The 22,758-nt window shown below is 37.7% G+C and overlaps 1 protein-coding gene across 1 annotated transcript; it reads right to left on the bottom strand.

The window, feature by feature from the left end:
• Nucleotides 1-3,137: 3,137 nt before the first annotated feature.
• On the bottom strand, nt 3,138-11,147 carry LOC103043085 (uncharacterized). The gene is made up of 10 exons (XM_049475246.1): nt 10,796-11,147; nt 8,873-8,969; nt 8,567-8,722; nt 8,172-8,332; nt 7,906-8,042; nt 7,716-7,809; nt 7,278-7,610; nt 7,004-7,175; nt 6,784-6,911; nt 3,138-6,096 (listed from the first exon to the last, which is right to left on the bottom strand). Exons 2-10 carry the CDS (start codon nt 8,964-8,966, stop codon nt 5,773-5,775), a joined length of 1,599 nt encoding a protein of 532 aa, XP_049331203.1. The 5' UTR covers nt 8,967-8,969; nt 10,796-11,147; the 3' UTR covers nt 3,138-5,772.
• Between the last annotated feature and the right edge of the window lie 11,611 nt (nt 11,148-22,758).

Here is a 22,758-nt window from a genome sequence, read left to right as displayed (position 1 = left end):
ACACACACTAACACCTCATACACCACCACCATGCTAATCACTGCTGCATCTGATCCACTCACTGTACCAGCAGCTCAACACATACTAACACCTCATACACCACCACCATGCTAATCACTGCAGTGCTGAGAATAATAATGACCCACGGAGGAGAATAATAAAGTATACAGAGAAACAGATACAGAACTACAGTGCCTCTGTGTGCGCAATGGAGCTTATTATATAGTTAATAAGTGTAGAACCAAGGAGGTGGTCATAATGTTATGCTTAATTGGTGCGCATCTCTGTAAAACCATTACTAATGTCAATGTAAACCTCCATGGTTGCTTTATACCATCCATTCTTTACCTTCTATCTGTAAGAGGGCTCTGCACTGTTTAAGCAGAGTCTTGATTCTGTTCAGATCTCACTGGTAGCTGAAAGCTTTCTTAGTTTGTTTCAAAGCAGAAAAGAAGTAAAAGGCTTTGTCTGTTTGAAAGAAAAGGAAAGAAAAGAGATATCTAGCCTTCTTGAGTGTTCTCCCTTGAGGCTGATATCTGTTTCCTGCTCTTTTGAGTTTACTTCTGTGTTTTCTCCCTTTTGTTAGTTTCTAAGTAAAAGACTGCAAGGTGGTCTTCAGAAGATACTCGTTTCTCTTTTCTCTTTTTCCCGATACAGACCGAGTCCCTGCGGTTCTATCATCTTTCCCTTTAGTCTGTTTGGCACTTTTGTTTTCATTTTCCCACCCTTTCTTTTTTCTCAGAGAGGTGCACACAATCATTTTACTCACTTACTTTTTTACAATTACACTTATATATAGCGCCTTTTTGCCACTCATTCAACACAGAATGCTGAAAAGCAGCCAATCGTGCACAGCGTACTCTCAACAGGAAACAACTGCTCACCTGGAGGGGTCGGCAATAGGCATATTTCGACCACAAGCATGAAAGTTTTGGCCCATGAGGTTGTTTGAACTGTAATGAACGATAATGAAAAAAAAAATGCCTATAAATAAAATGCCTTCCTGGTGAGCTTTTGTTTATATCCCTCCCCTGTCTCTCTGTCGCTTGGCGTGACTTTAGTGTCCGCTTGTTCTCGGGGTCCATATCTCCTTATAAGGGCGTTTTTTTCCTGGCCTTGTCCCAATTCACTATCTGGGGCAGAGGCAGTGTCATGGACCATGACCCTGACGAGCGGTATAGTTATTTATTTATTAATTTATTATAAACTATTCTGCAATTGGGTTCAACAACCTTCTGGGCTGGAGAGCTACTAGTCTTGAGCACCCCATCATATTACACTTCGTTTTACCCCCCCATGTGACACGCCACGTAATGACATGAAAATATCTGTCCCTCTGCCAAACTTAATTGCCGTAGTAGAGTTTATTTTTAGAGTCAGTTAAGCTGAACTTCATGTTTTTGGATTTTGGTAGAAAACCCACACAGACGCAGGGAGAAAGAAGGGTGAAAGGAAACTCCAACCAGGTAGGGACTTGAACCCAGGACCCCAACACAGAAAGGTGAACATGCTAACCATTAAACCACCGTGCTACCCATTTCACATTTCACATCATTCCACCTCTCTTTGCTTCTGTTTTATCAAGTTTTTGTATGTATTTTGTCCCTGTTGTAACTCTGTCTGCACCTGAGTCCACTCTGGTGGAAGTTTCCATTAGGGAGATAAAATAAACGTAGCAACAATCCAGAGAGAATTCTCACCCTGTAATTGGATTGCTGCCCGTGACATTTCCCTTCAGATTCACCAAAGAGCACAAGCATCTGTTTCCATCTACTCACAATCTGCATAAGAACTGAGAATTAACTACAATGCTGATGCTGAGGTACAACTAATGGTTGGCATTTAGTTTATGGACACTACCTTAAAACTTTTTTTTTGAGTACATTCCTTATATCAAACAGACCCAACAGTGAACACAACCTGCTGCTCTGCTTTACGTCACTAAGCGTAGTTTATTTATCAGTGGATGATCTGCTGGAGTACCTCTCAGAGTACACTACGTCAGCGTTCAGGAATGTTGGCTGGCTCTGCAGAAATGTGGAATTCCATTATGACGTACGACAGCAACGAAACGTCAGAGACAAGGAAAGAATTGAAGGCATGTCCAAACTAAATAATTAACTTTGACTTTTTTTTTTTTGCTAACCATAGAAAACAATAACATCCTCTAATTTACGTCTGCATACTCAATTTGGACAAAAGGATTGAGACATGCTTATTCATTGTCTCTTTTAAAATCAAGGCTATTAAAGAAGGGGTTATCCTGCTTTTTTTGGAGTAACTGTGTTTACCAAAGAAGGCTTTCTGCTTGATTTTGGAGCACTGCTGTTAGAAGGAGCAAAAGTGAGGATAATATATTGGAAGATCACCATCCTTACCACATCATCATCATCTTCAACTCCACAAATCATCCCGAAAGGACTGGATTAAGCTCCATTATTTCAGATACAGAGATCCCACTTCTCCAGACAGTTGCAGGATTTTCATGCATATTGATAGTTAATCCCAGAAATGATTTTGCTTTTTAAGGTATGTATTTGAGTACAATGAACATTGTTGTTTTATTCTATAAACTATGTACAACATTTCTCCCAAATTCCAAATAAAAATATTGTCATTTAGAGCATTTATTTTCAGAAAATGAGAAATGGCTGAAATCACAAAAATATGCAGAACTTTCAGACCTCAAATAATGCACAGCAAAATCAGCAAGCACAAAACAACTCTTAGAGAGTTAATTTCAACACTTTAAAAGTGTCTATATGGGTCCACTCCCCAGGGTGTTCTTTTAACACTTTTCAAAGTGTTGGAATGTTAACACTGTGATATTGTTAGTTTTGACACCGTGGAGAGTTAAAACTGAACACTGTTCAACACTATTTAGTGTTGAGCTTTTTCAACACCAGAGTGCAGTGTTATGAAGAGACTCTTTGGAGAGTTAAAACTGAACACTGTCCAACACTACTTAGTGTTTAGTTTTTTTAACACCTGAGTGCAGTGTTATAAACTGACTATGTTATGTTGTCAATTTTTACTCTACAGGAGTTACCTTTATGTTGATATTGATTTGCATACTGCAGGTTTGAGAGTCTGCAATTAGTTTACTTTAGCTTGAAAAAGAGAATGACATACTTGACTTGTTTGACATGTTTAACATTTATTTTTGAACATGTGCACCACTTTCAAAAAAACATTCAAAAACATGTTTCCACCATATAACAATATGGTACAATGAAAGCCCTGCTACCATCTTCATTGGAATACTGCTTATCAAAAGGCCTGAAATAAGTAAGCTGGTCTATACAAACAACAGAAAAAACATCACAGCTCTCCTCAATAGAGTATCCATTAAAGTGTTCATCAAAGTACAGTGTGTTTGTACTACCAGCTAGTATGAATGCATGTTCTTCATGTATTATTATACAACAGATTTTTTTGAACTCTGGAAGGTCATATGATCCAGTGCAAATGAACAAACCAACCTCATACTCAGTACCAAAATTTCTGACCCAGTTAGTAGTTGAAACAACAGAAAATGCCTCCAACTGTAATGTCTGTCTAAGTACTTCTCCACCCTCTAAGCTAGAGAGTGCTTGTGTTCTTGTAGGACCAAACTCAAATCTTTTGAAGTTATAGTTCTCATACTGACATGCCATTTGACGCTGATGCTGCTTTACTAAAGATTTTATGAGATTTTTGAAATTTTTTTGAGATCTTTTAAAAACACGGTGTTTAGCCTCAAACCTCATACACCAAATATGTAGAAGAGGGCCAATTTGTTTAATACACCGTGGATAGTGTATCATCAGGTGGTGTTTCGGAATCAATTTCCTATCAGGATACAGTAATTTGAACATATTATGGTGATCACAGATCAAATGTTTCAAGTAACAAATCATGCCATCAGTAATGATTGGGGAGAACACTATGTTGACTATCTGTATTAAAAGGAGAAGTAGTTTCCAGTGACTGTTACCCCTTTCAATTACATCACCAAATATAAGGGGTGTGTTGCGTAGAACACACCATGACTGTACAGCATTCAAACCTAGGTGTTTGCTATTGTCATCCAATTGTAAGCCACTTGGTTTGTTTTTGCGTTCTGGGTAACCATAATTAAAGCTTTGTATCCTGTCAGACAATGTGTTCACAGAAACATAACCTTGTTTAATAAGGTAAAGAAAAAGCAGCTTAAGTTCATACTGTACGACACCCTCTAACAAATCGTGCATTATGTCAACAGCATAGTTGTCAGAGCTATGGAAATACTGTAGAGAATTGAATGCACAATTCTTTTTAACACCACTTACTGAATGTTGAGCAGGATTTTCACTAAGTACCTTACAATGTTCAGTGTGAAGTTCTTTTGAACGGAAAATTACACCAGGATCATCCTCAGTAAATACAGACTGTATATCCTCCTTACAAGTCAAACAAAACCTACAGAAATGTGTTCCACTGAATGATTCCACAAAACCTAACAAGCCATTTAATGCAAGGTTATCTCCTGTAATTTGAATTACTGAGCCAAACAATGGTTTTTCAAAATAAGGAAGGTGTATTCCTTGGGTTTCCAAAATTTTTAGATCATCAATAAGAGGCTTCAATATTTCATCAAAACCATATGTCTTCAGGTCGCTACTGTAAAAAAGAGTTGCAAGATGTATATTCATTAGCACAGAGTTACATTTAGGTGGTAGATTTTTCAGAGTAAAATAGACACCACCTATTTTGTGTACCCCCTTCTTGGAACCTAAAGGGTTGGCGGTTTCAAAATCGTCATAATAGAGCAAAATCTGTAAAGCATGCCTCTCTTGTGAGAACAGGGAATGATTATGGAAATACGAACCATCATTAATGTCTTTGTAAATGCCCTTTTCACTCAATTTTTCTTGCAAAAAGCTTTTTCTTATTTCCTCATTTTTGAAAATGGATTTGAGAGTACCAAGAATTGGCACATACATATACTTGTCTGTTACAGGGAACTCACTGTATATTCCTGTAGTTCTATCTCTTCGTACATCCATTCGTACCCCAAGGACATGTTCTTCAGGTTGAACTATTTCCCATCTTTCATTAAAATGTTTTTGTCTCTTAGCCTCTGTGTTCAATGCAGAAAAAGGGTTATCAAGTTGATCAAAACAGTGCTCTATTTTCGTTTTTAAAACATCTGAATTTGTTTCTTCAGGAGAAAAGGTTTTACGAACTGCCTCTCGTGTTTGGTTGTGAATGTCATTAACAACTTCTTCCATTGAGCTAACAATTGTTTGAACAGTGCTTTCACAAATACCTGCTGCTTGTAAATGTGCAACAATTGAACCACACATAGATGACAGCTGGGACGTACCATCAGAACTCTGTGAATGTACATGAAATGCTTCCGAAATAGCAACAGAAGTTGAACTTTGTGGTTGATTACTTGAAAACTGCACCTCATCTTCACTTTGTGTAGTGAAATCCTGGGTAGTGTCCACGTGGGGAAGGGTGGTGTCCCTATGTATATTGTTCAGGTGCTTCCTAAAACCACTGTAAGTACAAAATGATAAAGAACATCCTCGCTCTCCACATTTCAAACGTAAACTTTTGCCAGGATATAAGCCATGGTGAAATTTCAAATGCTGACAAAGGAGCAAACAACTACGGTGGTGCACTTTACAAACAAAACATGTGAACATTTTCAACAAACTGTTTGTTCAGCTGTTATGTTGAAGCAGTCTTGCTGCTCCAAGTTCCTGAACACAGGGGATCTCCTTGGCAATTCCAACAAACTGTTCAGATGTTGTGCTGTAGCAGTCTTGCTCTAAGCTCCTTAACCCGAGGGCTCTCCTTGGTAACTCCAATATCAATATTATACACTGTGGTCTGCACAAATGTATAAAAATTGCTCAGAGCTTCATCATAGGAGAGACTGAAGACATAGTGAGCTTTAAATAGCTCATCAAAAGCAGCCACTGATGTCTGAGCCTTGCATGGAACAGCCTTCTGGTCAATGATGATGTAGAACTTTAAGATTTTGTTCTTTTGCTCACCAATGCAGAGGAGGAAGGGCTGTTTCGTTTCAGCTCTTTCAAGGAAGGTAGTGAGACTGGCTCCTTCCTATAGAATAGAAATATTGGACATATTACAAGTCAGGGCAAGCAATGATCACAATACTATTTTCTCCTTGAGGATGTTTGGCACTGCCATTACATAATTAGACATGAAAATGCATTAGAAAAATATATATATTCTGTTATGTCTAAATCAGTGGTTCTCAAATCTGCACATTTAAAGAGATTCTTCTGCTGCCCACAAACCTAATGTAATGACAAAGTTAACCCCAGGTTAAAGTGGGTGTGATTGAGTGAATAGAAAATTACAGCATGCAGGGCAGAGGCCCATCTGGACCAGAAGTGAAAAATATTATTCTAAATGTTCTCTGAATCATTCTTTCATTAATTTATTTACTCATTCATATTCTGTCATCAACTCATACTTTTTTAGGGCCGAGGTGGGTTTGGAGCCTAACTGGAATCATTAGGCACAAAGAAGGAATACACTATGGACAGGGTGCAAGCCCATCACGGGCAAATACAAACCTTGAAATGCAATATATTTCAATTGCTGACACACTAACATTGGTGTTTTAATAGTGATCCGAGCCAGGGATTTAACCCACTCCCCCAGAATCCTTGAGCTATGTATGACAGACCACTGTGCCGCTTTTGTTACCAATCAAAGGTTTCTAATGACAAGACACACCAAAAAATATGTTAAAAAAAAAAAAAGTTAAACAGTACATACTGGAATGTATCGCACAAGATGGTTAGCTGCCTGGGCTGAACTGATCTTCGCTGTTTTTTTCTGGCCTCTCGCAGTTGGGGGAAGTAGATGTAGAAGCAGGAGAATTGCTGACATGTCACTGTCCCAACCTAGAGAACAAAGGTTTAAGAAACAGTATTTAATTGCCAAATTAATTGAAAAATCTTTAGAATTATTTTGGGGATTAAAAAATTCCATTTACCATAGATATCCTCAGGTTGGGGTTCAATTGCTGACAGCAGTTCCTCAGCATACTGATTTGGGGCGAGTGTCCTGCAGTCGCTTATGACTCTGGGCTTGAAAAAAGTAGGCCACTTCGCTAGAAACCTACTGGACACCTCATCTCCAAACATCATGGCAAAGTCCTGGTCAATCTTTTAAAAAGTAGACACACAATTTCCATACATGATTAATTGTACAAAGGTTGTCCAAAAACATGTGAAGACCTGTCTTATATTTTAGTTGATTTTTCTTACCAATCCAGGAATGTCAAGGAAACGAGGAAAGTTGTCCAGAACAGACATTGACGCATCTTTATCACGAACCAGCTTTTGTCTATACTGGAAAGTTGCCCTCATTCTCTCTTTGACCACAGATTCATCTGTTGAGTGCCTCATTGTAGATAAAGCCTCCCTGCACTCATCACCAAACAGCTGTTCAACATCTGGTAGAGCTTCTCGTCTGCTTCTTGGACTATCTTGATAAGATGGCCTTGAATAACTCTGGGAGCCAACAGAGGAGTTCCGCTGAACAGTCTTAATCCTCCATGCTAGGTAGCCAGTGTTACCCACAGGATCGTAGTAGTGTTCCTGTTTTGGACAGAAAAAAAATCACAGGCAAAAAAGAAACTGATAAATACCAATTACTGGGAAACAGCAGTTTGGGTCCTCTGTTTAACATTAACGTTAACTTACATATCCATTTTCAGAGTATGGATCTTGGAGGTATGGAAACAGAGTCACAATTCCCAGCGCATAATTAGTTCGTGCACTTGATGGTGGAATCCTCCTAAAAAAAAAAGAGAAAAGAATAAAAAAAGAATATAAATAAATAACATCCTTAAATTTTATGGACTTATTCTTTAAATGTACTTGAATGTCTTACCCATGTGTCTCGATCATATCAGCCACCAGGATGTTCACCATTTGTTTCCGTTTTCCATCTGTAAGAGTTTTGGTCTTGTTATACTCCATGAAGATTTCTTCACCCTTTGGATTGGCCTTGAGGACATCTTCAACCATCTTCAAAAACATAATTGAAAGCAATATTACATTTCCTAAATAAGAATACCCCAAGACTTCAAAAGAATATAAATACAAAAACTTAATACTTGGCAATATTAAAATCAAAATATCTTCACTGAATTTTACATGTTTTGCTTGATCCCGATCCATCAATTCTGCTACCCTCCTTCTCTTTGTTGATTCAAGGATGACTGTGGAGTCGGATGAACTGGATGACAATGGGGATAATGGAGTGTCTGACACTACAGAAGAAGATGATTCCTGACTAACAATTTGGACTTCCAGATCTAGGAAATAAAAAAAGTACTAATTAGTAGTAAAATTAAGTTTTCCACTTGCAACCTGTGATTCGGAGTTGGCCCCAAGCACACCATAACTCTAAATTAGATAAGCAATTACAGACAATTAATGAATGAACAAATTAATAAATTTAAGGAAATCTATAAACCAACAACCAATGTGCTCTTTTTGTGTTATGTTTTTCTATTATCAGCAAAATTCCAATGACCAAATAGGCTTACCTAGAACTGGTTGTCTAAAGGAAAATTTGAAGTTCAGTACACCTGACTTCACAAGGTCCTCGAAGATATCTTCATCTACTTCTGTTCCTGATTCATCAGTTAAGACGAGCTGATCTTCTTTCAGGTTTTCAGGTTGCAGACCAAATTTTGTGGCAACTAGAACAAAAATATTTTGGAATAGTAACAGTTTTATAAATTGAAAAAAAAAAAATGTGTTCAGATCATGATTTTGTTAGTTGTTAGTAGGCAAAAAACTTATTTTCTTGCCTTTATGTATTTTTGCAAAGTAAAAAAATATATACTGACTGTCTTGAAGAAATCTTTGGTATTCCAAGGTTTCCTCAGACTGTGGAATCTTGATGTATTTTTGTTTTCCTCCATACTCAACTTTAGCTAGCATATCCTACAGGGAAGAAAGTCAAGGTTGTGAACATTTACTAATAAATTATCACTCTGTCTTATCAGCAAAACCACCACATGTGAGATATGGCATAAAATTGGGTTCAAAATCTCTCCTGAATATGGTAATAAATAAATGTTTGTAACATTAAGTATATTCACATCTTGATATAACGATCTGCACAAACATTCAAGTAACGTTATTTGTTGAAACATGCCAATATGTTAATACACAGTTAAATTTTTTGCTTTTTACAAAGTGATATAATACTTTGTCACCAAGCCAACTGTTCTGAAAGGTTTTGGCCCCAGCAGGTTGGTAGGGCTGGGCGCCGGTTGCCGTGGTTCTGGTTTTGGGGGGGTTTGATGTGGGATTTACCAGGGGATGCTGCACACACAACTACATCATTACAATTATGATTAAGTTAATGATTACACATCCCGATTTCCCTCGCTAGCATTCGGCACACTGACACAGCTAACTAAGTTACCAGCCCCACACCCCGAGTTCCCTCGCTAGCATTCAGCCCGCCAATACAGATAATTACCAGCCCCACACCCCGAGTTCCCTCGCTAGCATTCAGCCCGCCAATACAGCTAACTACCAGCCCCACACCCCGAGTTCCCTCGCTAGCATTCAGCCCGCCAATACAGATAATTACCAGCCCCACACCCCGAGTTCCCTCGCTAGCATTCAGCCCGCCAATACAGCTAACTACCAGCCCCACACCCCGAGTTCCCTCGCTAGCATTCAGCCCGCCAATACAGATAATTACCAGCCCCACACCCCGAGTTCCCTCGCTAGCATTCAGCCCGCCAATACAGCTAACTACCAGCCCCACACCCCGAGTTCCCTCGCTAGCATTCAGCCCGCCAATACAGCTAACTACCAGCCCCACACCCCGAGTTACCTCGCTAGCATTCAGCAAACTAACACTGCTAACTACCAGCCCCAGCGCCGAGTTCCCTCGCTAGCATTCAGCACACTAACACTGCTAACTACCAGCCCCACACCCCGAGTTCCCTCGCTAGCATTCAGCCCGCCAATACAGCTAACTACCAGCCCCACACCCCGAGTTCCCTCGCTAGCATTCAGCCCGCCAATACAGATAATTACCAGCCCCACACCCCGAGTTCCCTCGCTAGCATTCAGCCCGCCAATACAGCTAACTACCAGCCCCACACCCCGAGTTACCTCGCTAGCATTCAGCACACTAACACTGCTAACTACCAGCCCCAGCCCCGAGTTCCCTCGCTAGCATTCAGCACACTAACACTGCTAACTACCAGCCCCACACCCCGAGTTCCCTCGCTAGCATTCAGCCCGCCAATACAGCTAACTACCAGCCCCACACCCCGAGTTACCTCGCTAGCATTCAGCCCGCCAATACAGCTAATTACCAGCCCCACACCCCGAGTTCCCTCGCTAGCATTCAGCCCGCCAATACAGCTAATTACCAGCCCCACACCCCGAGTTACCTCGCTAGCATTCAGCACACTAACACTGCTAACTACCAGCCCCAGCCCCGAGTTCACTCGCCAAGTTTATTTTTACATTAAGTTCAAGTGTTAGCTAAGAAGTACTTAAATGTTAATTAATAGCTTTAACCTACAAAGCACACGACATACCTAAGTTCACCAAGTTCAACGCCTGTCCTTTACTTAAACACCATACACAAAAATAACCTAGCTAATTAACTTAATTAACAAAAGTGTAACCTATCTAACGTTATATTCAAACAGATTCTACAGAAATGTAACCTGTTACAGCATTTACCAATGTAATTTGTAACCTAACAGTTATAACTTACTGGTTAATTTTAATGTTACCTTATATGCTCTTCCTTGAGTTGATGTTGCTTTGTTCCTGCTGCGTTTGTGTGTTCTGTAAAATGGCTTCCATAAGTTTAAAAAAAACTGTGGGTGCGGTTAGTCAATAAGGGTAACACTCTGGGAGTTAACCTAAGTCCTAGAATTGAATAATATTTGTGTTAACACTCTCAGAGTTCATTTTAAGGAGAGTATGTTTAACACTCTGTTTTTACACTGCTTGTTTTTCTACTGGGAGTGAATAGAAACCTATACGACTCTATCCAGAGTTGGATTTACTCTTGCAATAGTCAGATTGACTCTCTACTCTCAAATATTTCATCAACACCAGATTTTTAACTCAGGTGAATTTGCTGTGTGCAAAGAAAAAAAAAGTTTTAAGAGTTCAGCAATCAATATTTGGTGGAATAACCCTGGTTTTTAATCACAGTTTTCATGCATCTTGGCAGGTTCTCCTCCACCAGTCTTACACACTGCTTTTGGATAACTTTATGCCTGCACTCCTGGTGCTAAAATTCAAGCAGTTCAGTTTGGTTTGATGGCTTTTGATCAATATAATCCAGAGGTTTTCAATTTGGTAAAATTAAAGAAACTGATTGCCGTCTTTCTGTCCTCAATCAGAGACCAATCAGTGGGCTTTATGGTTGGGATTTACATCCTGATTGGTCTGTCTGTCTTTGTCAGTTTTCACTATAGGCAGAATTTACACTCAACCTCTATCTTTTTGTTCTAAATGTAATGTTTACAGTTGTGACTCTTTTATCCTTTAATCTTATTTATACTAGTGTGGTATCTGTGCTGCTGTATGAGGTCAAACTCCATGTGGACTTGCTTAAAGTTATAACATACCCCCACCCCCATATTATCATAATAAAAAATGATATATAGTCTGTAAATACAGCTCTGGAACAAAAAGAGACCACTTAAAAATTAGGAGTTTCTTTGATTTTTACCAAATTGAAAACCGTCAACCAAGCTGAACTGCTTGACTTTTTGCACCAGGAGCGTAAAGCATAAAGTTATCCAAAAGCAGTGTGTAAGACTGGTGGAGGAGAACATGATGCCAAGATGCATGAAAACTGTGATTAAAAACCAGGATTATTCCACCAAACATTGATTTCTGAACTTCGAAAACTTTATGAATATGAATATGAATTTTCTTTGCATTATTTGAGGTCTGAAAGCTCTGCATATTTTTGTGATTCCAGCCATTTCTCTTTTTCTGCAAATAAATGCTCTAAATTACAATATTTTTATTTGGAATTTGGGAGAAATGTTGTCTGGAGTTTATAGAATAAAACAACAATGTTCATTTTACTCAAACATAAACCTATAAATAGCAAAATCAGAGAAACTGATTCAGAAACTGAAGTGATGTGTTAATTTTTTTCCAGAGCTTTATGTATATATAGTATATGAATGATTGGGTTATGTGGCAGAGTACATCGCTAAATTACATTATTTTATGTTAAATGTGGGTTTATTAAAGAAATCCCTGAACCTCTGATCCAAGAATCGCCCCAGCTATTATAAATATACACAGCAGTAATAGTGAACTCTACCTGTGTGATGTTGCTATGGTTGCGGTGTATTACACATAGTAACAGAGTGTGTGTAGTGGTGAAGGGGAGGTATTGATGCAGGGTTAATTGCCCATGGCGCCAGACAGTGCATGCTCGCCCATGTTAATTATGCATGATAAATATTAATAAATAATATTATTGTCAGGTCTTAGCCCTGTCTCGTGTCTCTGTGTGTCTTCCCCACGTGACCTGTGTTTCTTGTTTCTTTAAATAGCCCTCGTCTACCACTTTGTCTCCGTCGGTCTTTGCACCTTCCTCTGTTGTTTTGTCTCTCTCTGTGTTCTCCGCGTCTCTTAAGCCTTAGTCCTTGCTCTGTGTTTATCTGTTTATTTCTCGTTTGGTATTTCCAGTTTCCTGTTTATTTTCCATTGTTTTCTCTCTTACCCTGCTTAGTTTAGTTCTCTTTGTCTTGTTTATTCCCTTGTGTTTTTATCCCTGCCCAGTTTCGTTTTGTATTTTATTTAGTCTCTAGTTTACTTCTTTGTTTATTTACTCACGGTTTGTTTGTTAGTTATTGTTTATCGAGTTTAGTTCCTTGTTGTTATTCCCTGTTTAATTATTATTATCTCTTGTTCGTTTATGTTCTCTAGTCTCCCTCGGTTGTTTTGGTTGATTATCTTTGTTACGTGTTTACTTGTTTCTTTGTGTTTCTTTGTTATTTATTTAATAAATTATTTATTTATTTCGCCCTACCTGCACCTGTGTCCGCCTCCTCGTCTCCCTGCCTGGGTCATTCGTGACAATTATATTTCAACACATATATAAATAATTTATATACTAACTATAGGGAATATATTCTCTTTAGATCACCTCCTAATCTTCCTATCTTTTAATTTTTTTAAACATTAAACAGACTGATACAAAAGCTGGAATAAAAGTGACACTGAATACACTGTTTAAAAACTCCAGCAGCACCCCTGTTTCTTTTCCACACCTCCACCATGCCAGTCCATTTACTTCAGTGTTGAGAATGACCCACCAAGCAAATAATATTAGCTACTCTGTGGGGGTCCTGTGGGGTCTTGACCATTTAATCAACAGGATACGGAGCAATCCTGAAAGAAAACCTGTTGGAGGCTGAAAGACTTGAGGCTGGGAAGTAGATTCACCTTCCAGCAAGACGATGACCCTAAACATACAGCTAAACAGAGCTACAGTGGAACGGTTTAGATGAAGGAATGTTCATGTGTTGGAATATAAGAATGGCCCAGTTATTTTATTCTTTATTCTCCTTATTTTTGAGTTAAAAGTCGTGTTTGTGTGTAATGATTTCTGCATGGTTAAGATAGTATTGAGCAGCTGACTGTTGACTGTTGTCAGGGTTTTAATCAGTCAGTGGCGCTTCTGTGTTTCCCATCGCCAAGATAGAAACACGCCAGAAATTTACATGAACACGCCTCACTTCCAGACCACCCCACCCATCAGTGTAGGATTATTCCTAAACTCCAATGCTATTTTCACGCTATAAGGTGTAAAAATAGACTGTTGACTGTGTGTAAGATTGCAATGAGCATCGCAGCATGCCTGGTGTAGGCCCTATATAAATATAGGTGTCCTCTATGCTCAGTGGAGCTGATCAGATGGATAAAGTGTGTAGAAACCCACTCAGCCCAACGCTTTCTGTATTTTTTTATTGATAGTCCGTAATTACAATGTTGGCTATGCAATTACAGAAAGTCACATATTGTATTTGGTGGAGGCGTAGTGATAAAGCAAGGCCTCTTTTATCATACTGTACGTCATGCTACTTGTGTGGGCTGCGTTTGATTGTCGTTGAGTTTCAGCAGCATGCTTTAGAGGATGGGTAAACATATCAGGAGGCGTGCTCTGCAGAATAAAGCTAACATGGATCATAATGCATGAAAGGCACTTACTACGCTATCAGTCGGGCTAAATACGGAGCTTGCGTGCCGTGCAGACCCATTAAAATCAGTCAATACCTGTGATGTCAGAGATAAGAGGCAGGTGGGAGTCGAAACAGTGCCAGGCTAAATGCACTCATCTCGAAATCCCATTGTTCCTCTGAAACAAATCTCTGAAGGCACTTGAAGGAAGAGGGCCCCTGTAAACTTCCTCTCGGGCAAGGAAACTCCCTTCGCCCACTCATACGCCTCTTCTCGACATCCCCCAAGACCTTTAAAACGAAAAAAAAAACAGTTTTCATCTGTATAGGATGAACGGATGACTCATTTTCTCATGTGCCTGGAAGTGAGTGGGAACCTCCTTTAAACATTTAAGGAACAGACACTAGTAGTGGGTTGAGGGATGTTCCCATCTCCCTCCGTCAGAAAGTTTTTTTTTATTATTTTGATGACAGAAGCAGAAGGTTTCCTAACACCCTTCCTTCAGTTGAACCTCTAAAACCACGTCCAGCTAACAGCCTTAGACATTTCTGAGTCATGCATCATGCATAGATTTATCTTATCTATGTATGATACTCTTCAGGCTTTTAATACTAGAATACTAGAGGTTTCCTAGGTAACAGAGAACGTTTAGAGAATGTTTAACCCTCCTATTATGTTCATTTGTCAGGAACAGCAATGGTGTTCCGGGGTTTATTTGAATCGGTGCATGTTTAATTATCCAATAGATGTCGAAATATTTAATTACTAAATCCAATACTTATTATTCTATCAATATTTAGTACAATGGTGTTTCTCACCTCTAACAGGTGATGGTTCAATTTGGATAATTCACTCGTTTTTCCTGTGCAAAAAAATACAAACTTTTTAATGTTTCACTACTAAAAAAAATGGAAAAAAATTGAAATGGAATGGATGGATTTGCAAATGTGTGAGATTAAACATTTTCATATTATACTGTATGTTGATAACGGTAATTAAGACAAACAGAAAAAAGTTTCATAATGAAAAAATACTTTTATCTATTTTTCCTAGATTTTCAAACTTTAAAGCAGGTCAATTTGACCCAAAACATAACAGGAGGGTTAACAATGTTTTGAAAAGGTTGCAGGTAGATTAGTCCTTAGTATTACAGAAATAACTTTTCAGGAACATTCTGAAAATGTGTGACATTATAATATTGGAACGTTTCTCAGATATTGTTCAAAAAGCTAGACAAATACTAACTTTAAAGAAATGTTAGAAGTAATTTTTACAAAAAATAATCAGTATTTTATTTGTTACTCAGTAACGGGGAGTTTTCTAATGTAGCGAAGTAAATTACTTGTGTCAAAATGAACTTGAGTAAAAGTAAAATTACTTATTTTAAAAACTACTTTAAAAATGACAAATTATTCATAAAATCTACTCAATTACAGTAAAATGAGTAAATGTAATTCATTACTTTCCACCTCTGGTAGTGGTGTTATCTATTGCACCAGACCAATCATGGAAACACCAATATGTGTTTATATGCACAAAATACTGTAGAATGTGTTGTCATCAACTGGTATCGCTAAAATTGCTAAACTGGAACAGAGCTAACATTGAAAAGGAATCTTCTGTCGCTTATCCGGGGGTCCGGGTTGTGGGGGCAACAGCCTAAACAAAGACCTACAGACCTCCCTCTTTCCTGATACCTTTCCAGCTCTTCTGGGGAAACACCAAGGCGTTCCCCGGCCAGCCGAGAGATATGATCTCTCCACAGTAGGACAGTAGGTACAGATCCCTCCCTCAGAAGAAGTCTATTGGCTAATCCTGCAGTAAACTGTCTGAGAATCTCAATCAACATACAGAAATGATTTTTTGTTTTAACTAAAATAGTGGAGGGAGGGGGCTCTGGTTGGGTATGGCAGGTGAGGTCTGTTGCCAGGGTGGTTCTATGCAGGTTTGCTTACTGTCAGAAAAAAGGAGCATCCAAACGTCTCATAGAAGTTATATATGATTCCTGACACCAAACTCTTATACTCTTGTAAACTCTTATAAATACAAAAGCATGCAACACAGCCTTTAAAACCATAAAATCTGTGGTAAAGAATATCACAGAGCTTAGCGATGTTTCGAAGATGGAGGTAAGCTGTCTTGTATGTATCCATGGTGTGTGCAGAGGTGGAAAAAGTACTGAAAAATGGTAATTAAGTAAAAGTACCTTTACTTTGCTAAAATTCTACTCACGTAAAAGTAAAAGTACCCATCTAAAAATCTACTCAAGTAAAAGTAAAAAAAGTACTCAATTTAAAATGTACTTTGAGTGAAAGTTACATAGTTACTTTTAATTATTTGATGTAAAAAAGTAAAAACAAATCATAAATTAAATTGTTTTAATGAACTATTATTCCACATAATAATTTGGACCTTTCAGGCAGTATTTGTTCTGACCAACCCATAAAACAAGTGGTATAGGTTTCTATGATCCATTTTTTTTTCTTTACCATTAAAAAGTTATGGTAATAAAGGTGACTATAAACTGTAATTTTATAGTTTTACAGTTCATTATTATTTTTTAACTTGCCATTGCTATGCTTTAACTGCAGATTGTTTAATGGTAAAAGTATATACACCACATGCTTTTGCATGTTTGATGTGGAAGTTTTGAAAGATTTTGTATTGAATGAGGACTTTATTGCATCGTTATTCCACGTGCGAGCATCCGTGCCCTTTTTTTAAAATCAGACAATAGTTTTTTTTTTTCCCCAGCATTTTTTTTTTTACTCAGTAATGGAGAGTTTTCCAATATAGCAAAGTAAATTACTTGTGGCAGAATGTAGTTGAGTAGAAGTAAAATGACCTATTTTAAAATCTACTTTAAAAATGACAAATTACTCACAAAATCTACTCAATTACAGTAAAGTAAATTAAATGTAATTCATTACTTTCCACCACTGGGTGTGTGATGTGTGATTTTTAATACTGAGCTCATTATCAAAAATGATGATAATGTAATAATGTTGTGTAATAAATCAGAAGTCGATAACACTTAATGATTCATCCTGGAATCGAACATGACCTTTATTTGTTATTTTATGAGTCTGGTCACCATTCATTATTACAAATCATTAAAAGATTAACTTCTGTTTTTCTAGTGATTAAAACATTATGACTCTCATGTGCCTCTCATTGGTTTTAGTGATACAGTAGGCTAACACTGTTGCACAATGAACTGAGAGTGTCTTCATGGGTCTTTCCCGGGGTCTCCTCCCAATCGGACATGCCAGGAACACCTCGCCAGGGAGGCCTGACAAGATGCCGGAACCACGCACACACACACGCATCCTCTCCACTGAATAGCCTGACCTTTCCTCTTTTCTTTTTTCGGGGGCGACTCTCTTACAATGTATGCATATAAAATACATCTTCTTGTATGACATATGAGTCATACATACAAACATGCATATGATTCACCGTGTAACAGTTTTTACACACACAACTATAAATCCCTACGTCCTGAAAACATGTCTGATCATGCTCATCAAGGATTCTCCCATCTAAAATATGCAGCGCACCCAGTCCAGCTGATCCTGCCGTTCCTGTCAGTCACTCAGGAAACACTTGTTTCCTGGTTTCAAGCATTTGACTGGAAGATACAAACCAGAACTAACTGCTCACTGCAGTTTTTTATGTGAGAATTTTCTGGGAAGTTAAGTTTTTTTTTTTTTTTTGCTCCTGGGCTCCCCCTCCTCTGAAGGACTCGCTTTTTCACATGCATTTCTGGACAAGCTGAGAGATACAGAAACATCACTGAAAGTGAGAGAAGCATGTGCGCAGAGACAGTAGAGTAACATTAGGAGTGTTGTCCTGGGTGTCCCTGGGTGGGAATTGGAAATAGCTAAACTATTTTTTAACTTGTGTCTTGTGTTTACAGACTTCTATTAGCAGATCATTACTTTTATTTTTAAGGACTATGCTTGAATCTTAATTAGATAGGTAGGTAGGTAGGTAGGTAGGTAGGTAGATAGAAAGGTAAATTGTGGCAATAGTGCAAAAGAACAGTGCAAATAGGCAAAAAGTAGTTTATCAGCTCTGTAAAAGAATAAGAGATCACTTAAAAATTATGAGTTCCTTTGATTTTGCCAAACTGAAAACCTCTGGAATATAATCAAGAGGAAGATGGATGATCACAAACCATCAAACCAAACTGAACTGCTTGAATTTTTGCACCAGGAGTAAAGCAGCATAAAGTTATCCAAAAGCAGTGTGTAAGACTGGTGGAGGAGAACATGATGCCAAGATGCATGAAAACTGTGATTAAAAACCAGGGTTATTCCACCAAATATTGATTTCTGAAATATTGAAACTTTATGAATATGAACTTGTTTTCTTTTTTGTTATTTCAGACATTTCTCATTTTCTGCAAATGAATGCTTTAAATTACAATATTTTTATTTGGAATTTGGGAGAACCACAGTGTTCATTTTACCCAAACATATACCTATAAACTGCTAAATCAGAGAAACTGATTCAGAAACTGAAGTGCTCTCTTAATTGTTTCCAGAGATGTATATCTGTGTATAAAAGTTATTTACAGGACTAATTAATAATAGTGGTAATAATAACAATGATAACAACTGATATACTTTATTTTACTAGCTATACTTAAATTGTTCCAATGTCTATAAGTTTAAGATATATGCAGTGGGTTTATGAAGGATTTTTTATGAAGTGTAAAGTGTCCTCATTTTAAAAGTAATGTTTTTCTGTGTGTTTTGCCAGAGCAATGGTTCTTAGCACATTAACATAAACACGGTAAATAGTTAAAATCATGAATTACTGTAACAACTGCAATCATTATAAAAAGGAAAATACATATAGTAAAAAGACCTATCTATCTATCAATCCATCCATCCCACATGCTCTATTCTTACCAGTTTTACTCCCTAATAAGCTGTTGCTGGCCATGCCTCAAGCATTAAGCTGAGCGTTTACCACATGTTAGTGTTAGCTTGTGCTAAATAACGAAACATGAACAAGCTAGTTCACGCTATACTGCGATAGAAGCACAAAACTCATTATTTGAAAGACTTGCCACAGACAGTAGGTACAGATCCCTCCCTCAGAAGAAGTCTGTTGGCTAATCTTGCAGTAAACTGTCTGAGGATTATTTCAAAGATGGAGGTAAACTGTCTTGTATGTATCCATGGTGTGTGATTTTTAATACTGAGCTCATTATCAAAAATGATGATAATGTAATAATGTAGTGGGATAAAGCAGAAGTCGATAATCCTTAACGATTCATCATGGAATCAAACATGACCTTTATTAGTTATTTTATGAGTCTGGTCTCCATTCATCATTACAAATCATTAAAAAGATGATTTCTAAAAAGTTTTTCTGGTTGATAAAACATTATGACCCTCATGTGCCTTGGTTTTAGTGACGTCACAGAGCAGCAGTAAGTAGACTAACACTGTTGCACACTGTTAATACAGTCACTTCTAACCTTTATAACAAATATAACAACAGCAGCTACTCAGACTGTTTCCAAAGACACATTTCTAACCTCAGCTGAGGAACTTCACTATTTTTAAAAGCTAACTTCCACTTTCAGTCTTCACTGGCTACCGGTTGCCGCTTGTATTAAATTTGAAGTTGCGCAACACATAACTATAACACTGCAATAAATACAATAAATACAGCAGACACTGGACAATTCAACAGACAGAAAAGGGACAGATACCTGCAGATACCAAACAAAACACAATTTATTTTCAAAGGGGCTAGACTTGCAGGAGTAGTTTGGGACAGGCAGGGTCAGTAACAGTAAAGCAGTAAATATAAACAACATACCAAAACGTGGTCAGGCAAAACAGGGTCATATACAATAAATCCAAACAAGCAGAGGCAAGGCACAAGGGAGTAGACAAAATACAAAAATACTGTAGGTCAGGAACATAAACGAAACTATAGGAAAGGCAAGGCAAAAGAGTAGTCATAAAATACAAAAAAAGGAACAAAAGAAATGCTTAGTAGAAGAGCTGGCAAGCTCTATATATATGGTGAGCTTTTGTTTACATTTCTCTCCCTGTCTCTGGCGCTCTCGATCTCCGCTTCTCGGGCGGAGTTTTTTTTTTCCCCACCCATCTCCCAATTCACTAGCCGGAGCAGCGATGGTGTATTGGACTATCTATTGGACCTTTCTTCTTGGGTTTACCTGCTTTGAGATGAATTGTTCTGCAATTGGGCTCAACAACCCTCTGGGCTGGAGAGCTACTAGTGTAGTGGCACTCCATCCCATTACACTTCATTTTACAAATCAGATTTTTGTTTTTTTTTGTGGCCCACCACTTAATGGCTTGGAAAATATCTGACTCGTGGCCAAACTTAATTGCCAACCCCTTGATTTAAAGATTTTATGAAAATGACATGAAGAAAGTCGTCAAGAATGACAAGAAGAACTTTCCTCTCCTCAAAACTCCACCAATTGCTCTCCACACTTCCCATACCTTGTTTATTGTTTACTGTCATAAGTACTGTTGTAGGTGACTCATATTGTAAAATGTTGTCAGTGTTTACTTGGACTTTTATTTGATCGCTGACAGTATGAATTCAAGATATGTATAATAAGAGACCACTTAAAAATGATGAGTTTCTTTGATTTTACCAAATTAAAAACCTCTGGAATATAATCAAGAGTAGGATGGATGATCACAAGCCATCAAACGAAGCTGAATTTTTGCTGCTTGAATTTTTGCACCAGGAGTAAAGGCATTAAAGTTATCCAAAATCAGTGTGTAAGACTGGTGGAGGAGAACATGATGCCAAGATGCATGAAAAAATATTTTTTTTATTTTATTTGTGGCCCACCACTTAATGGCTTGGAAAATATCTGGCCCGCGGCTAAATGTAATTGTTGACCCCTGATATAAAGGTGTTAGAGCAACATACACTCCCATTTAAACAACGTTCTTCTCAAAGAAGGCCTTGCACATTTCAGCCAGAGTGCAGGTGCTGAACTGTCCTTTGATGCATCGGGAAATGAAAGATTGCTCTCCACACTTCCCATACCTTTTTAGAAAACAGGTAAAATAATAGGAGATGCTACACAATGGTCATGGACTTGGCCCTGCCCCAACTTTTGTAGAGATGTGTTGCTACAATCAAGTTCTATATGAGTTCATGTTTTTCCTGCAATAGTAAAATGTCTCTTTTTCAGCACCGCATGCACAGCATGTCTCTGATATGTGTTCTTTTTTCGGTACCACTTTAAAATAAGACTACCTTTATAAAGAGTTTATAAATGGTTTATAATTAGTTTATTAATGGTTACTAATTAGGTTGTAAATGCCTTATAAATCATTAATAATCAGTTATAACACATACGTAGAAAGGGCAACAAAGACCTGTTGTTTATAAATGACTAAAAGAGTTAAATGGTTAAACTGATGTTGACTGATGGAGAATACGGAGATGGAGAAGCAAGTTGAGTTAGATGGAGAAGACAAAGTAAGTATCTGACAAGATCTGGCAAACAACAGGTCATTGTTGCCCTTTCTATGTATGTGTTATAACTGATTAATAATGATTTTAAAGGCATTTACAACCTTATTAGTAACCATTAATAAACTAATCGTAAACCATTTATAAACCCTTTATAAAGGTAGTCTTATTTTAAAGTGGTACTCTTTTTTTCTATTGAGAATATGTAGTGAATTATTGGCTCTAAAAGGTTTGCAAATCATTGCATTCTGTTTTTCCTGCAGCCGAACCTTTTTGGAAATGGGGAGCTTGTACTTCTGAAAGATTGACATTTTGTGAAAGAGGGAGATTTTTTAAACTTGTTTTTTCAGGAGAAAATGAAAGGATGTTGAGTAACATTATGCCTCTTTTTGTTACAGCTCCTGCAGTTCCCATTGAAACAAAGAAAAAAAGGAAAAGAAAATTCAGTTTCCTGTAGAATAACATCCTGTCGTATATCTCTGTTCTGTGTAGCGATGCCAGTTTTCCTGGAAATTGTGTTTTTTTGTTTTAGCATTAAGGACCTCATTATTATAATTTATAATATTTATGTTATTATTACAGTAATCTGACTATGGCGATTTTGACTAAGGAAATCAGTTATTAACAGGAAGACGGTCACTGTGATTAAAGATTTACCATGCTCATTAGTTCACTGCTTTCCTGACAGCTTTAGGAAGTGGTGATAGAAAGGCCAAATGGGCAAACCAATACTGAGAACTCCAAATAAAGGAAGTGAATATCTTTACTGAGAAGAAGAAAACTTGGCCCAGTGGTCAACATTAATCAGTCTGAATACCAACAGACGTCAGGCAAATTCTGTAAATCAATCTTTTACTCATCAGTTTCTGGCATAATGTCTGTGATAACATCATTTAAATTATATTTACAACCCTCAATCAGAATTTGGTGATAAGGAAAATGTAAATGAAATAAAAATGCAGTGTTTTGCTAACACTTTACAATAAGGAATAAAGAGGGCTCTGTTTTAGTGATTTAGAGAGTTTGCCTGCTGTCATTCCTTTTA

The sequence above is a fragment of the Astyanax mexicanus genome, chromosome 2, assembly GCF_023375975.1.
Source record: "Astyanax mexicanus isolate ESR-SI-001 chromosome 2, AstMex3_surface, whole genome shotgun sequence".
In the NCBI taxonomy this organism is placed as follows: domain Eukaryota; kingdom Metazoa; phylum Chordata; class Actinopteri; order Characiformes; family Acestrorhamphidae; genus Astyanax; species Astyanax mexicanus.
The sequence above is the reverse complement of the archived record's forward strand: the minus strand, read 5'-3'. Positions and strand labels throughout refer to the sequence as shown.